Source organism: Diaporthe citri (genome assembly GCF_014595645.1).
Source record: "Diaporthe citri strain NFHF-8-4 chromosome Unknown scaffold_1, whole genome shotgun sequence".
Classification (NCBI taxonomy): domain Eukaryota; kingdom Fungi; phylum Ascomycota; class Sordariomycetes; order Diaporthales; family Diaporthaceae; genus Diaporthe; species Diaporthe citri.
In genome coordinates this window covers 12293673-12310243 of record NW_025064846.1, presented here as the reverse complement: position 1 = coordinate 12310243, position 16571 = coordinate 12293673, and the positions used below count along the sequence as shown (strand labels likewise).

Sequence of the window (16571 nt, the reverse complement as noted above, 5' to 3'; positions counted from 1 at the left end):
CCATCGTCCAAAATCGGGGTCCCCCTTGCCTCGAAACCCCTTCGCGTGTTCGACTGCTTTGTATCGGTCTTGTATCTGATCGTATAGTTGTCTTCATCCCGTCGAAGTGAGTTCAATGTGATATCAGCATCCTCGGCCTCATAGTCGTCCAACAAGCCCAGGCTAGCCAAGATCGCGAGCTGAATATCCCAACTCATTGCTTTCCAGTCATCAGTAGGCAGGACAATGTCTTCTGACAAAGCTAGGTCACAGCCTTCGTCGATTGACCTAGACGTCGACGCCTCCCACTTGCTGGGCCTCTTGAGTCTTATCACGCTTGCTCTCGTCATGCTCTTCCTCTACCGCCTTCTCAGTTCTGGCAGCCCGCCTGCGTGTCTCATCCTTGGCAACATTTTGTTTCTTCTTGGGACGGATCCAAATCATTTTCTCTGGCCTGCAGCCCTTCCGGCCGACCAAACATGTCCCAGGCGGAGGGCTATAGGAGTACCCATAATAGTGGCGACCGTCGTTTGGTCTCCAGGGAGGCGACGGTCGGTAATACGGATTCGAAAGACCGGCAGCGGTCTCGGGGTGACAATGTTGACAGTTTGGCCGATCGCAGCTTAGGCCGTACGTCTTGGGATAGAGAGGCATGGCATGGCAGATTTTGGGAATGTAGCGTGTTCCGCCGCCCGGCCAGTCAACGTCTCTCTTGAAAATGTAGCCATTGGTTTTGCGGTTGTCTGATGGCTGGTCTTCCGTGTCCGTGGACTGCTCGTGGCATGTTGCCGACGGTATGGGGTTCCAGCATGGCATTTTGGGCGGTTCGTGAACACTCAATGATGATGGCGATAACACTTGCCGGGCGGAGAGGCTTGAGAACGTGAGTGTTGTGGAATGCGTCTTGTTCAACGATGGATGCACTCCGAATCTTATCCCAATGCAGCCACCTGTGTCTAGTCCTGTCATCTGGTGGCGCCAACCGCATTTGGTCTGACAAGCAATCCCATGTGACTCACGCCGCGCATGCTCATCATGAATGTCACATCGCCGCACGCCACAGTTCTAATACGGGTACGGGAAGCTAGATTCGCGATCCTTCAACGTTGCCATATCATGCGACTCAAGACGTGACACGGAAATTCCCCGTGGGCGCTGCATTTCTACCTGGCACGGTGAGTCAACATTTGCGGAGGGAACACTAGGTCTGTTCACGCTAGGTATGGATCTTGTCTAGAAAACCCCCCATCAGGCTATTGACCGCCCCGTTACTTAAAGAGGAGAATAGTAACTTTTGAGCCCTGAAATGCCAATGTTCGGCTGCGCGCAGAGTCGATCTAGTCAGATCATTTCGTTGCTTATGCGTCGATCACCCAACCGATACTTTGTCACCAATTCAGGCTATTGGCAGCGTCCAGGGGCTTTGAATCTGAACATGAGGACTCCAGCGCCGACGATCTCAGATGAGCTGGGGCGACTCATTGGAGCAAGTTTTGATGGCCACAGATTCGCTTACGAATGAAAGCGGAGACACGGCTCATTTAAATGAATTCAAGTCTTCTATCCCCTTACTTCTTTTTAGTGTGATAAAGATAGAGTGAAATCTGCGCTCCATATTCCTGCTTTAGTTGCTTCTTCAAGGTTCGTGAAGTAAAGATATCCACTAGTACTTGAACAGTTCAGCGACGCCCGCGTGATGTTAAGCTTGGTTTTTCCAAGCGTCATATGCGCCGCTCCCAGCGAGTTCTTCAGCCCAAGAATTGTGATATTGGCGATGGGAAGATGGTCGTTATATGATCCGGATACCTTGGTCGTAAGTGTGTTCTTGGTATATTTGAGCTGTATAAAAGTCAGTTCGTGGGATCCGGCAGACAATTACGATATGTTCGACTTTACCTTAATGCTCTTTGTGGCCTTTTGGACATAGCTGATACTATCATCCAGAAACAGCTCACCCTCGGCATTACCATGCTTATCTAATGCGACGATCAAGGTCCAAGGACTTTTGCGTGAAGTCTTGGTCGTGTTGCCAGCCTTCTGGATGGGAATGACGTACCCGCCGCGAATGTGGACGGGCTGGTGCACTAGAGGGCCATCAAGCGTCTTGTTCTCGCCCGGCTTTGCGTCGACCTCGTCGAGCGTGTACCACTCATACCAGCGCGTGCCATCCTTCACGCCTGGGAATACACCATTGACCGTCGTCGCAAGCGGTTCCAGAACGGGCGTCACGAGCAACGCGGGGCCAGACATGAATTGCGTCTCCACAGCCTTCAGCGACTCGTCGTTCGGGAACTCCCACGCCAAAGCGCGCAACACCGTCTCACCCGCCGTGTGGGCCTTGCGGAAAAGCGTGTAAGTGTAGGGCAGCAACGAGTATCGGATGTTCATGATCCTCCTCGTCGATTCGGCGGTGGCCGCCCAGCGGCAGGCCTCTTGTGCAATCGTGTTCCTGTTGTTGTGGTTACGGTACAGTGGAATCCATGCCGACAGCTGCATCCACCTCGTGCAAAGCTCAAGATCGGCGTTGAAGTTGAACCCACATGTTTCGATGCCAAACTACGGTATGCCGACGATGGAAAACTGAAGGGCTTGGGCGATTCCGAAGTACATGTTACCCCATTTTGAGTTGGCGTCCCCTCCCCTGACCTCGAAGAAAACAAGTTGCGCGAAGTCGTGGCTCATACTAGTCATTGAGAGAAATTACGATCTCCGCGGACAAAATCTTGCCAATGTGAGTGGGCAGAGGCGCATTGTTGATACGTTCTTCTAGCTCTTCCGCAAACCGGATGTATCACCGGGTTACCGTACTTGGCAGCACCAGCAGAAGAGGAGTCAATGCCAATGAAAGAGATGAAAGTGAAGATAATAGGTAAAAACGGCACAGAATCTATCGACAATGCGGGCCTAGAACTCAGATGACAATCACATTCTAAATTTAACTGCGGGATTCGACTTTCATGTACTGGACTAAATACAAAGACTAAAAGCCGTACTCAGCCCATTGGCCATCTACCTTGTCTTGGATCTCTTGAGAATAGGACCCGCGGAATGAGCCATGTTTCCAGTTCAGATTCGACTCGGTGAATTCCGCGGGGAACATGCAGCAACGAACAGCCTTGACGTGGTTTCTTGTCTCTTTGAGCCCGTGACTGACGTATGGAATAAGAGGGATATTGCCATACGCATCGAAGAAGAATTCGTTCACTTGTGGCTGACACCGTGTAGCTTCAGCCCAGATCACCTCATTGAGATTGGTAGGGTCAATGTCCTCGCCCACCAGGTAGATCTTCGGGATATAGAATCCCGGCTTGGACGCAAAAACGGTCCTGCCAACCCTCTCGCAGAAGTCCTTCACGTTGGTCCGTAGTGCCCGCAGCTTGGCCCAATTCACCTGCATCGCGAACCAGAGGCAGTGGGACTTGGAATGACTCCAGACCATGTTGATTGGCAGCCCAGCTGCCTGGCAAATATTGAGCACCTTCGCTGCCTGCGTGAGAGCCTACACTGTCTCGCTCTCCTTGGTTGCTCTTTTTGCGACGCAGATGGGCAGGATGGGGTCTTTTCGGTAGGTGATGGCGTTGACGTTGAAGACAGGAGCTGGCTTGCCTTTGCCAGGAAACACGTGCCCGTGGTACTCGACGAACGGACCCTCATCGGCGGTATTTGTGCTGGAGATGACGCCTTTGATGACCATTTCTGAGTCGCGAGGTACCTAGATGTTGTTGGTTTCGCACTTGACTACTTTTACGGATTGACTAAGCAGACTGCCGATACAGCTGCCCTCGTTGATGCCCTTAGGGATGGGCATACCGCTTACCATGATGGCTGCAGGTGGGACGCTAAAGCAAAGAGCAAAAGGCGTGTCCTCGCCTTTCAAGTTGTCCTGCCACATCCTTCGGATGACGCCGATGTCTTGGGCGGACATAGTGGGGCCGACCAAAGACCGCTTGCCATTGACCATACCGCGAGTGATGGACCAGTTGACCCATGTCCCATCAGGGCTCTGCACGATGTACATGTCAAAGGTCTGAAGGTACCTCCCACCATCTTGTTCGTGAAATATTGGAACAGGGGGGGCTTCCAGGTCGATGTCGTCTCCGAAAATCTTGCGGTCCATAACGGGACCCGTCTCGAATTCCTTAGGCGGAATGGGTCCAGTTTGCTTGAAACGGTTTATGGCGGAGACGATGTCGCCTCCGCTTGCGTTACTAGGCAACCCTAGAGACTTCGCTGTGCGAATGAAACGCTTTCCGGGCAGACTGCTCGCTCCCACCGGCGCGCCCAGCACGCGGAAGAGACCATTCTCGTGGCGTCCTTTCACGTTCTCGAACAGTGGGGCTTTATGTTCGGTCTCGTATACTTTTCGGACGATGGCAGCCAGCTCCAGGTGAGGGTCGACTTCCTTTGAAATGGAAACAAGGTCATTCTCCGAAGCTATCTCCCGTACATATCGGCGAAAGTCTGCAGCCGCAAGCTGACGATCCTGAGGTGTGGAGGGCGCCGACATTTCAACAATTTCAAGCCGTGGATGTATTTGAGAAGACGTGACTGTAATAAATGTGGAAGTGTGGCTATTGACTGAGATTCTGCACTAAGCTCATGACTAGGAGAGGAAGGAAACCCAATCATTTCTTATAGAATAGAGTTGGCTCGCGAGACAAAGTGCCCCACCACATCGCTCGATGCATAGCTATCACAACGACCTTCGCCCTTGGCCGACGCCGAGATCCAGTGGGACTCTCGTGATTTTGAGAGGTGAGGTTTTGCTGGTTACATGGCTCAAAGTAGACCAGATTTCTTGCGTCACTGCGACCCCTGCGGCTTTCTCCTTGCAGGGGCAGATGGAGCCCTGAAGCCGGTGTCATTACACTCGGATTTTCTGTTAGGCTTCCATGAGGTCCAGAAATTATGATTGAATTATCAGATCTTAAGATACCGATGCGCTATTGCGTCATAAAACGAGTCGAAACTTGGCTGGCAAAGACAATGCCTAAGGGAAGTGTCCGCGTCTCGGCGTCTTCGGTCTTCACGTGTAAACTTCACAATGCGGCGGGACCCGTTTCAAAACTCGGGACTGCTCCCGTAAAACTCGGAACTGCTTCCGTAGTTAATAAAAGAGAGGGTACCCTACGAAACTCGTGGCGCGAAGGGCCGAGACCTAAAGGTTGATGTGGAATTCGCTGTTAAAATCACGTTTTGTTTGACCGAAAGTGGGAAAAAGGCCCTTGAGCTCGCCCTGAATTATTCCCGAGAGTATTTCCCAGCGCATCCCGCCAAGGAAATTAAGAGTTGATATAATGTTCCAGGCTCGAGTCAGGCACTTATTGCCATGTGCATTGCTGTTCCTGGTGGGGCAATCGCTGTCGTTAGTTCACTATTATTGCGTTACGGACTCCATACTGCATCATCGTCGTGAACTTCCTTCTCAGGCGTCTTCCAATACAATTCACTTGCACATTTTTCCACCGATAAATCTGGATGCAGAGGCTCACGATTTGCATAACTTGTTATCATAGCGACTTTGGGTAGAGAATTTAACAATTAAATTGGGATGCCCGCAGAGGTATGCTGTCTTTTATTTAAAGGTTCCCTGAGAGCTTCTTTTCGTTGTGCGTGGCATAAACCTCACCAACGGAGTCTTGCAGGATATTTGAATCGGTATTAATAACTTTAGAACACGGGTGCGCATCGTCCGTTGTCTACTGAGAAGGTTGCCGGATTTAAATTACTCTGACTGCAGCTTTTGGGTATCTCTGGCTGGCTGTGCCCTCACATCTAAAAGTCTTCGAAGACCATCAATCGCAGCTCGGTCCAGATGTCCTCGGAGCACAATGTACGCATTGATTGAAGTTCTTCTGAACTTGACGCAAGCTCCATGATGAGTGAGGCCAGAGTTATGACAAGGAGTCAAATTAAAGATATCCCTAGTTTCTCTACTCATATTCCCCCTTGTTCAGTGGTTCCAATTAGTAGCTATCTCATGTGGTGCCCTCAAGTTGAGGAACTTTCAGATATACCCTTGCATGTGGAGCCGAGGAGGCACACATCTATGACAGGATCGACTAAGTCTGGCAAATACGCAACTGTTTGCATTCGAAGTGGGCGTATGGCCAAGTTGTGAGTGCAGAACGGGCCCTGGGCACCCTTTTAGAAGACGTACGTACGTTGTATGTACGTCCCCATTCACTGTACGTCCCCATTCACTGCCATAAGCCACCAGCCACCAGACAACGGCAAGGGTAGCGGCAAGCCTTTCCTTTCAATTGGGGCTGGGGAATCCACATCAACAGAATCCCAAACCCCTGTGTAACTCCTGCTCAAGTTCATTCCCAGTGACCAGCTTCTTGACCTCGACCCTGCTGGTCCCTTTGACTTTGCTTGCCTACATCCTACAGCTGCATGCCTCAGAATTTGATGCGCGTGCCATTTTTCACCTTCCCCAAGCCGATTTTGGCTACCACTGTCCTGATCACAATCCCGATTGAGAACAGTAGCCTCTTCAACTATTTCTTTGCTGCCATCAATCCCACGTTTCACCTCAACCCTAACCTCAAAATCAATCGGCACAACACCGCGACCGTTCGACGCCACCACAAATTCGAGCCAACAGCCATGGCCTCGAAGACTGCCCTCATCGTTGGCAAGTGTTTCTGGTACGGGAAGGTTATTGCGACAGGCTAACGTGCTTTCATATAAAAGGCGCGAAACAAGGCATCGGCCTCGAGCTCGGCAAGAAACTCAAAGCTCGTGGCTACGACGTGTACGGGACAGTGCGATCCCTGACTAAGGACGAGGGGGAGCTGGGTCCTGTAAGAAGCGCGGCCGAGATTCCACGAAAGACACCTAACGCTGAGTTTCAGTTGAGAGATATTGCTACGGAGATCTTTGAGATTGATGTGTTGAAAGGAGGAGACGGTGGAGGCAGCAGCCAACGCCTGGGGGACCAAGCCGTTGGACCTTCTCATTAACGCTGCTGGTATGGCCACGCCGAGATCCACCGAGGTGTGTAGTGCTCACTTAAAACAGGTCTTGGCCCCAAGCCATTCGACTGGCAGGACCACACTGCACGACTTGACAACCAAGTTCCAGACCAATACCGTGGTGCGAAGGAATTCCGCCTCCCAAAAACCTCGCCTCAGCGAACGCCAGCTGATCTAGTCACAGGGCCCATTCCTCACCATCAAGCACTTCTACCCTGCCCTGAAACAGAGCCATCAAGGAAGAATCATCAACATCTCGTCCAACATGGCTTCTATGTCGTCTTTGACCGGTAAGTCGGGTCGAACCACTGCCGTCCTGTACCAGATTGCGCTGAACTGCCGCATAGATAATCGTCGGGGCACATCTCTAGGTTATCGCCTCTCCAAGACAGCCCTCAACCAACTGACGGTAACACTGGGCAGAGAGTTCCAGTCCCACCAAAGCAACGTCACAGTCAACGCTATTCATCCTGGCTGGATTCCAACTGCGATGTCAGACTGGACTGGGCCCGACGACATGGACACCCAGACTGGCCTCATGATCGAGACTATTGAAGCGTTTGGCGCCGAGGACACAGGAAAATATGTCAATGCACAGGGTGAGGACATGCCATGGTAGGTAGCTCCGGGGATTTGATTACAATCGATATGTGTTCCTTGGATGGACTCGCTTTCAGGTGGTCATGGAACACAACATCTACAGGTAGTCTTTGCTCTGTTGAAAGCTATCGCCTTTCCCTTCGAGAACACCAATGAGTTATCTCAACATTCCTCCTGGTGGGCGTATTCGGCGGTGCAAATTCATTCCAAAATGTGCTGTGCAGACATGCTACTAACATTGAATGCATGAAGTCGGCGAGGTGTTAAATGGTCGCCTACCCACCACGCCTGGCTCCCTGAGCACTAATCATTTCCCTACCATGAGATAAATCGCCAAGCCAATATGATGTGTATCTTTTGCAGACACCAAAGACCTGCTTTGAAAGACACTCATTGCCTTCGTCGAGACTCATTGGCTTGTGGTACTCATCGTGTTGTTCCGCTACATTCTTGCTTATAACCCCAGAGTCAACCCCTTTAATGATAAAGACGAAAGTTCCCATGTCCAAGGATGCAACGGCAAACGCCAGTGGACGCCCAACCCGGTTGACGATATATCCATTGCGTGATTAACCAAAAAGACTCAGGCGAACTGATCGTGACGCGTGGAAGAAGGCCACGAAAGAGGTATAGCTGGCTAAATTTGGTCTTTGTTTCATTTAAATTCATGGTTCAAATCAGCAGCCCAAGAGTTTTCACGTGCTAGTCAGAATGATACATCCGCGCCTCACAGGCCGATGCCACCTACTCCTCTAGATCCGCCCGTCTCGTCGTCATGCTTCTTCGTATGCGATGATCCTCCTCTTCATCACGATGTAGGTGCTCGCCCGGCAGTCTCACAGCATGGTCCAACGCGACCGGCAACCCGCGATGCCTGCCACGCAGCATCACAAGGCACAATACAAGTTTGCTGCCGGTGTACCATGCTCCGGAGAAGCTATACGCGTCTGTCGGGATCCCCAGGGAGATTCCGACCGTGCCATAAGCAGACACGACCTCGAAGATGATATTAAATACCGAAAATGTCACCGGGTCTTCCAGGAAATGCGACGTCTCTATGGTAGCGATCACCAGGACTGCCAGCACCAGCCACCAGATGTCGTGGGCCAGCTGCCCGTGAATCTGCTGGCTGATAAAGCTGATGCGGCTATTGGGGTTGTTGCTGCCGTCCAGGCGGCCTGATGCAAGAAAGTTGTCTAGCTTGTTATTTCTGTGCCCCAAGGGCGGGACGCCGACCCCGTTCATCGTAAAGGTGCGCTGGAAGACTTTCCCGATGTCGACAGCCGCGGTGGAGCGGCTCAGACGGCGCATGAGGGGTGAGGCCAGTGACAGGACACCGTTGGTTGGGTGGGACTCGAGGTCCGGGCCTCCGGCGGCGAGCTCGGGGTCGGAATCGGACCCGGAAGACTCATCGCCGCTGTAGATACCGAGAGAGCGCTCCTCGTAGACGTTAGAGTGGCGGATTGTGATCACCACGGGGTACACGGAGATGTACATCATGATCACGTATAGTATCTGCAGGCCGATATAGACTTGGGAGATAGGTACGACGTAGAACCCACCAGATCGGACGGCTATGACGGCTTTGTTAGAAAGTTGATCGTGTCTTGGGGAACACAAAGCGAGAGACTTACCGAGAGCTTGGAACAGGCCGTCAAGGATTCGAGGCCCTGTAGGAATACTCGTGATAGCTGAATTTCCGAGATTGAGAAGCTCAAACGCAACCCAGTCAACGGCATTCAACCAGACCAGCATAAAGAAAAGCCACCAGGTGGGGCGAGACGGGAATAGATTTGTATAGACCCGGCGTGGGTATTTCAAAATAAACTCGAGCGTGGTCTTGAGGGTAACATGGGAATCCTCCGCGGTTATCGCTTTTAAGAGTTTGACGCCCGTCCATAGAATAAGGCGGAGGAAGAGAGGGTATGCGGTATTGCCCGCCAGGATCATCAACCCCATCGTGATGAGGACGTAGTAGGCTCTCTGAAATGGGATCATGTTCGCATCGAGGAGCGACATGCCCGAGTTGTTGAAGGCCGAGACTCCATTGAAGATGCCGTGCCACCATGGGTTTATGCCGTTCGCTCTTGCCGTGTCCGGCATGTTGTGATTCATCCATGCGCCGAGCGCGACGCATCCTAGGAATTGCCACAAGAAGAAGTAAACAGGCACAACGACTGCAAGAACTTTCAGAGCGCGGTATTCGCACCCACCGAGATGCTCACGCTCCTCGCTGCTGAGGTCATGAAACTGGCCTTTGCGACCAGAAGCCCGGTTCCTGAGGAAATGCTGCATGGTGAAATGATCCCCGTCTTGATCCGTCGACACCTTGGCGGCGCCATTCCTGCGCTTGGGCCGGTTCTCGCTGACTTCGGACACGCCAGTCGACGTAGCATTCCTGCCTTCCTGCGGATGCGGCGTGTCGACAAAGACAATATGTCCACCAGGACTGCTGGGCTCCGGGACAGTCTTGGGTTGCTCCAGCGGGGCCTTGGGTGGTTCCAGTGGAGCCTTGGGCGGCTCCACAGGACCTAGATCCGGCAAGGACGACGCGCGCCGACGTTTTGGCATCTCCTCGTCAACTTGCGACCTATCAAAATCAGGATCGGATGTCGAGGACTCATTCTTCAATGCTCGAGTTCCGGTCGCCGGCAGGGTCTTATCGGGCGCAGGGACGGTCTTGGCCTTGCGGAATGAGATGGCCTCCCGCAGCTTCGGTAGGCTCAGCGATGTGCTGCTGCCCCGTCGGTTGAGCCTGCGGATGCGCTCGGCACGCACGATACTCTCAAAGCGCTTCTCGAAGACATGTTTGCGCGCCAGTACAGTCCAGATGGAGACCCAGATCGTGCTTCCCAGCATGATGAGGAGAAAGAGCATCGTCTGTTGCCATGTTGTCAATGTGCTGAGATTGACCGTGTTCAATCCGGCCTCGGTCATGGCAGACACCACGAGGAACAGACTATCAGTGTAGCTAATGCTGAAGGCAGGCTCCGACGACCGCCAGAAGATGACGGAGCTGATGAGACACACGACGATGAAGTAGGCATAATGGATGGTGATAAAGTTCAAGGGCGGCAAATACTTGCGAATGGAAAAGATTTCTGCCACCCGTGGATGGTCGTCAACAAAGTCTTCCCAGCGCGACATCCTGTCCAAGGGGTCGCGAATACGGTGGCCAAACCACCTGCTCAGGTAGAAGCCGGAGGCTGGAGGACAGAACGTCGCGTTAGGCGAGTCATTAAAGACGAAGGAGTATGCAATCTAAGCCTTTGTCGGCCGGCAGTCACGTGACCAGGTCCAACACAGACGGCTAGAATGAGGCGCTAGGTTGGTTATATGATCCATATGTCACTGATCATAGTAGAAACGATCAATCACTCAGGATGTATAAGGTGCGCTGTGATGTGTGCGTTGACCAGTCTCAGTGCTTCGAGCGCTGCTATCAGGCCGGCAGGTCTGCATCGCAGGCCAAGCGCTGACAAGCTGAGACGCTCTTACCCAAAATAGTCTTTCCCAGTCCCGGAACTTGGTATCTATTTTTGCCGCCCCCCCCCTCCCCCCCGGCAACCTAAAGGATGACCTGGCGGCCCGCATATGAAACGAAGGTGAACAGCAGCAAGATAGAAATTATCAATGAAATATTCAGAGTGGTTGCATCCAGACGGCTGACGCCATACTCCCACGCGAGACTGACCGTTGCACAACAACAGTTGGGGTGACACCGGTAGCCCATCTCGGGTTGAAAGGCAACTATAGCTCGGTTGACCCCATGGTGCCAGCGCAAGGAGGTGAAAGAAGCTACCGTATTTATTTATCAGGCATTATACTTAAGTTACACTTCATGGTGTAGCACCAAGACTTGGAACAAAAATATGCGTATGTGGATGAAAGGCTCCATTTGATTTTACTAACGTTTGTATTGTGTTCTTGACATAGTATGCCAGTCGTCACCGGGAATTTATTGTTCTATCATCATGCGACAAGCCGGCCTGAATCTTGTGTTTGGGTCTGCCCGCGAGGCACGAGGCACGAGGACAGATGACGCATGACGCATGACCAGCAACCCCTGCCAAAGGTCAGGCATGGGCCGGGCGTGCCCGGAGAATGGGTGGCTGGCGTAACGCGGCAGCACGACATAGAGCTGCGCCGCTCCCTGCGCTCACCCGAAACCGCGGATCCCAGTGCTGTTTTCTGTTTATCTCGCACCCGGCAGCCATGTAAATGCGGCGCGTGAACAGTGTCCTGCGCCCCCAAGGAACTTGGCTTGGGGCGGAGGATGGCGGTGGGAAGCGCGGCTAGCAGGTTCGGTCGCTGATCTCATCTCTAATTCAGTACGGGGCCCCCATGCACCGCCTTATCTCTTAAAGCCTTCCTGCATCAACCTCGGTGCTAGTCAGAACGAACTTTATCCCGTCACGTCCCCCTCTCCTTTAAGAGTTACATCCCACGCATTTCTCCTCGTCAAGCTTCGTCCTTTAATATGTACATATAAAATTGTAAGGGTACACCGAAAATTAAAGCATCAGACACGCAGTAGAGTGCACCTGAAATCCCACGATGTTGCTCGCCATCACAAACTTCAACGTTGTTATCAGCGTGGTGGGCGGCTGGCTCGTTCTGGTCGGCGTCTTCTCACACCTCCTCAGCGACGCCTTCTACCTTTCCGAAGCCCGTGAGCTCAGTTCCGCCCTGCCCTACGCTGCCGTGGGCAAAAATAATGAATTGAAATGGATGCCAATAAAGAAGATCTCATCAGTTAACACCCGCAATCACAGTTGTCTCGCTCCTGGGCGGCGTTACATTCACCCATGTCGCGAAACTGTTCAAGCCCGTAGAATATGTCGTCTCCGAGGACGCCGTCGCCTCAGTCACGCTCGACTTCAGCCGCCTCGTCCTCGGCATCCAGCTCGTCCTCGAGGGCATCCGGCTGCCCAGGCGCTACCTGCGCACCGAGTGGAAGTCGCTCGCCCTGCTCCTGGGCCCCGGCATGCTCGGCATGTGGGCGTGCAGCAGCGCCGTCATCTGGCTGCTCGTGCCGGGCCTGCCGCTCCTGCACGCCCTCGCCGTCGCCGCGTGCATCACCCCGACGGACCCGGTGCTTTCCAGCACCATCGTCAAGGGCAAGTGGGCCGACGAGAACGTCCCCGAGGAGCTGCAGCAGATCATCGTCGCTGAGTCGGGCGCGAACGACGGCCTCGGCTACCCGTTCCTCTTCATCGCCCTGTATCTTATCAAGTACGCCACTGCCGAGTCAAGTGCCGACGGCGGGACTCTGAAGGCGCTGGAGCTCTTCTTCGGACAGACTTGTGTCTACGTGGTGCTGATGAGCGTCCTGTATGGCGCGGTCGTGGGCCTTCTCGCCCAGAAGCTCCTCTCCTGGGCCGAGCGGCACAAGTACGTCGACCGCGAGAGTTTCCTCCTTTTCCCCATCGGCCTCGCCATCTTCATCATCGGAACCTGTGGAAGCCTGGGTAGCGACGACGTGCTGGCGTGCTTTGTAGCCGGCAATGCCTTCACCTGGAACGACTGGTTCCGCATCAAGACGCTCGACGACCCGCTGCAGCCCTCCATGGAGATGTTGCTCAACCTGGCCGTCTTCATGTGGTTCGGCGCAGTGTGTCCGTGGGGGAGTTTCTGGTCGTCCGATCTGATCCATCCGGTCCGGCTGTTCGCCCTCGGAGCCCTCATTCTCCTCCTGCGACGCATTCCTACCATCCTTGGCCTGCATCCCTACATTCGCCAGATCCAGGGGCGCCAGCAGGCCATGTTTGTCGGCTACTTTGGGCCCATTGGCGTCTCCGCCATCTTTTATCTCTACGTCGGCTTGGAGTTTCTAGATACCGTTTCCAGCGATGATGGGCAACGGGAGGACGCAAAGCAGCTGGGCGATACCATGATGGTCGTCATCTGGTTCTTGGTCATTTGCAGCATTGTGGGTGTCCCTATGCCGCTGATTTTGTGTGACTTCCTTTGGTTTTGTCACTCTTAAAACTAACGCCCACCAGGTTATTCACGGCTTGAGCGTGCCTTTGGCCAAACTGGGATCCCATCTTGTGGGCCTGTTCCGCCCCCGTCGAATTGCTTTGCCTGCGTGAAAGCCGATCTCGAGCTCCCCCATCCGCGGGGCCTCGCGGAGGAATGCGGCCAGCTGCCTACAGTCTTTTAAGTCTATTGATGAGAGCATCGCTCGGCATGGCCGCAAGAGGCTGGTCGTGAAAACATGTAATGTTCACAAGTACGGATTTGTGACCAGGAACTTATAAGAGACACATCCCGGCAGAATACCATAGGATGCTGCGACTCTGGCAGTCCAAGGCGGCCAGACGTAGTTGACACAGTAAATAATGGGCTGAAAATGAGGGAATTGGGGACAAGGCTACTTCATAATCCTCGGACGTTCTACCAAATCAGCCATTGACCCAATCTCAACGCCGTGGCTGGCTGTGTAGCTCCATTTAAAAGCCATATCCTCAACACCATCTTCCGTCACGTTTAACACAAGTGAAACACTAAGACGTTCCGGCGTAATTCGAGACCAAATTTAAGCAGAGGTGAGCCTCCACTCGGCAAACAGAGAGGCTGCTGAGTCGTCCAAGGGCCGCAGTGCTTCACCATGCAAGTCCGCGTGGCGCTCCTGGCAATATTTGAACAAGGCGCCATTTAGCCGACCGCCCATCGCATCCTCGCAGCAGTCGAAGCATTTCTCATGATGGCAGGATGCTTCATTGAGCACAACTTTAAGCTCCCTTAGAGACGAGAGAGATGCATCCCTCAGGTTTCGCACTCGACGGAGAGACCCTGCCCTCTTGTACGATATCTCGAAGTCGTTGGTAGAATAAAGCACTTCGGCAACCTCCTCATAGATTGTGCGACATGATAGGAGCAGTGAGTGGAACCTCATGAGTTCCCGTTTGTTCCGCCTGTCGAGGCGGAATTGAAAGCGCAAGCCCCCCAGTGCAGGATGAATGTGGGGGTAAATACGATGCCGTTTAGCGGGGGAAGTTGGAGGATTGGAGGAACTCGGGCGTCTTGTGACCCCTGCATACTTGATGGTATGATATGTGGCATACGAGAGAGCTTCAATGGCGGTGAGTGCAAAAGGAAGGTTGGAAAAGGAGGATGGAGAGCTTGGAAGGAAGGCGGCACGATGTGAAAGTTGAGGTCAGAAGGATTTATGTTTGTTGGTTTTGGGGTTTGGTTTTGGGGACTTGAACTCCGTCGACGGTTGCCTACCTCAGATTGGTTACAATAGATCTTACATAATTGCATAACATGAGCAATCCAATGGGCTGCGGCACAGCAATGTACAAGTCCTTCCACATAACCAACGTACAACTGAAGTTGCAGATCATCGCTACTCTGGGAGCCCTGTTCGCATATGTTGGTAGCATTCGGTCTCGACGGAAGGATGCATTCTTTCAATGGCTGTGACGTTTGGCCTGCCAGGAGCCCAGTGACGAGGCGCCGCTGGCCTGGAAAAGGTTGAAACAAGCCGAGGAGAAACGAGCAGTTTCGAGAAGCTATTGGTTCACACCGCAAGGTGGATGGAAGGTCTTGAGAAAAGCTGTTGGTTCATATCACAAGGTCGCCGCCTGGTCGAGAAGGCTGTTCAAGCTGTTCTGATGGCTAACCGCTGCATTCGGCCTGGATCACGACCGTTTACCAATTCGCAGCGCAGCAATCCAACGTGGCCTGAGACCCCTCCCTGCGACCTTCATTGTCCTCGACTGAAGCTGGCCATTTCTCAACGGGCACCTTGGTGTTATGCAAGGTGGGAGACGCACATATCACCTCTGCGCCATCAAGCGATGCAGGATCTTGAGTCTGCAGTTTGCTGATATGATCATGAGGACTGGGGAATCCGGAAAGGAGAGTGATGAGAAATCAGCAATATGTATTTGTGTCCCGAAACTCTCCAGCCAGTGTAATAGGTAGTAAGCCGGATACAATTCTTAACTAATTCCCATATTATTATAATCCACTTTATGTTAAGCTCGGTCCGATCAATAGTCGTGGATATACCAGTATCTGGTGACAAAGAAGTGACACCTGTGTATTACTATTCAGGTGTCCTCGTAATCTCGGGTTGAACGTACCCCTGAAGAACGCCAATACTTTCTTGCTAAACATGACCAAACCTGGGCTGATGCGGCACCCAAAATGATAGAAGGAGCGTACCTAGGTAGACGGAGGGGTAGCTGGTACCAAGATCGCAGCGTGGACACCAGGGCAGATGCCCGTGCCCCGGAACGGATGCGTTCCTCTTGCAGCAATAAGCCAGATCGGTGAAGTGGTTTCAGCACTACGCGATTAAAGAAGAGGTTAGTAAAATGTTTAGGTAGCCAGTGGAGACGAATTCATTGTAGGCGGACTCACATGAACACACATATCAGGGCAATGACCATCTCACAGTTTAGGACCCTGCAGCAGCTCGAGCCGACAAAACCACGAGCCCAATCAGACCACCGCCAAAAACGAAGCATCCCCTGGAAATGTTCATCCATTTCCACCTCTTCAATAGGCGCTCTACCTCAGCCTGATCCACCCCGTCCGTCAACTTCACCCCGTGGGAGTTATCCAGAAGCACACGCGTAACTCTCATCATGACAAGTCTTGTCCAAAGGAATGCTGCAAATGTAAGGCCTGCCGCATGACCCAAAGCAATATTGAATCCGTGGCCTGCTCCTACGAAGAAGTAGGCGGACAGACCAAACATGGTAGTACAGAAGGCGGTCAGCGGCGCAGCAATCTTAGCACTGCGTCGATAGAAGTTGGCAAAGACCTCGGTGCTTGTGTCGGCAGGAAGGTTGGAGAGCATCGGCAAGGTGAGAAATGATGAGCTGAAGTGGATGCCGGAGACGATAAGAGAGGAAGAGATTCCGAACGAGAGCCGTGTTGCCCAAGGCAAAGGGGGACTGGGTATCATGTAGTACGATGGACATTTTTTTGCCGAATTCGGAGCGGTATGAGAACGGTTTGTAAACGGTTTGTGATGTGCTTTGGATTTTTGAC

The 16571-nt window shown here is 52.8% G+C and overlaps 7 protein-coding genes across 7 annotated transcripts; 2 read left to right on the top strand and 5 right to left on the bottom strand.

Annotated features, from left to right (window-relative positions):
- Positions 1-267: 267 nt before the first annotated feature.
- Positions 268-795, bottom strand: INS49_003214 (uncharacterized protein; the record flags this gene model as incomplete). Its single annotated transcript, XM_043164009.1, has 1 exon — positions 268-795. One exon carries the CDS (start codon positions 793-795, stop codon positions 268-270), a length of 528 nt encoding a protein of 175 aa, XP_043032515.1.
- Positions 796-1557: 762 nt separating this feature from the next.
- On the bottom strand, positions 1558-2670 carry INS49_003213 (uncharacterized protein; the record flags this gene model as incomplete). The annotated part of the gene is made up of 3 exons (XM_043164008.1): positions 1558-1818; positions 1876-2428; positions 2540-2670. The coding sequence occupies 3 exons, from the start codon at positions 2668-2670 to the stop codon at positions 1558-1560; spliced, it is 945 nt and encodes a 314-aa protein (XP_043032514.1).
- A 289-nt stretch (positions 2671-2959) lies between these two features.
- On the bottom strand, positions 2960-3418 carry INS49_003212 (uncharacterized protein; the record flags this gene model as incomplete). The annotated part of the gene is made up of 1 exon (XM_043164007.1): positions 2960-3418. The coding sequence occupies one exon, from the start codon at positions 3416-3418 to the stop codon at positions 2960-2962; it is 459 nt and encodes a 152-aa protein (XP_043032513.1).
- A 60-nt stretch (positions 3419-3478) lies between these two features.
- On the bottom strand, positions 3479-4486 carry INS49_003211 (uncharacterized protein; the record flags this gene model as incomplete). Its single annotated transcript, XM_043164006.1, has 2 exons — positions 3479-3691; positions 3797-4486. The coding sequence occupies 2 exons, from the start codon at positions 4484-4486 to the stop codon at positions 3479-3481; spliced, it is 903 nt and encodes a 300-aa protein (XP_043032512.1).
- A 1892-nt stretch (positions 4487-6378) lies between these two features.
- Positions 6379-7578, top strand: INS49_003210 (uncharacterized protein; the record flags this gene model as incomplete). The annotated part of the gene is made up of 4 exons (XM_043164005.1): positions 6379-6625; positions 6679-6737; positions 7144-7249; positions 7307-7578. 4 exons carry the CDS (start codon positions 6379-6381, stop codon positions 7576-7578), a joined length of 684 nt encoding a protein of 227 aa, XP_043032511.1.
- Positions 7579-8303: 725 nt separating this feature from the next.
- Positions 8304-10706, bottom strand: INS49_003209 (uncharacterized protein; the record flags this gene model as incomplete). The annotated part of the gene is made up of 2 exons (XM_043164004.1): positions 8304-9133; positions 9194-10706. 2 exons carry the CDS (start codon positions 10704-10706, stop codon positions 8304-8306), a joined length of 2343 nt encoding a protein of 780 aa, XP_043032510.1.
- A 1410-nt stretch (positions 10707-12116) lies between these two features.
- On the top strand, positions 12117-13548 carry INS49_003208 (uncharacterized protein; the record flags this gene model as incomplete). Its single annotated transcript, XM_043164003.1, has 2 exons — positions 12117-12231; positions 12335-13548. The coding sequence occupies 2 exons, from the start codon at positions 12117-12119 to the stop codon at positions 13546-13548; spliced, it is 1329 nt and encodes a 442-aa protein (XP_043032509.1).
- Positions 13549-16571: the final 3023 nt, after the last annotated feature.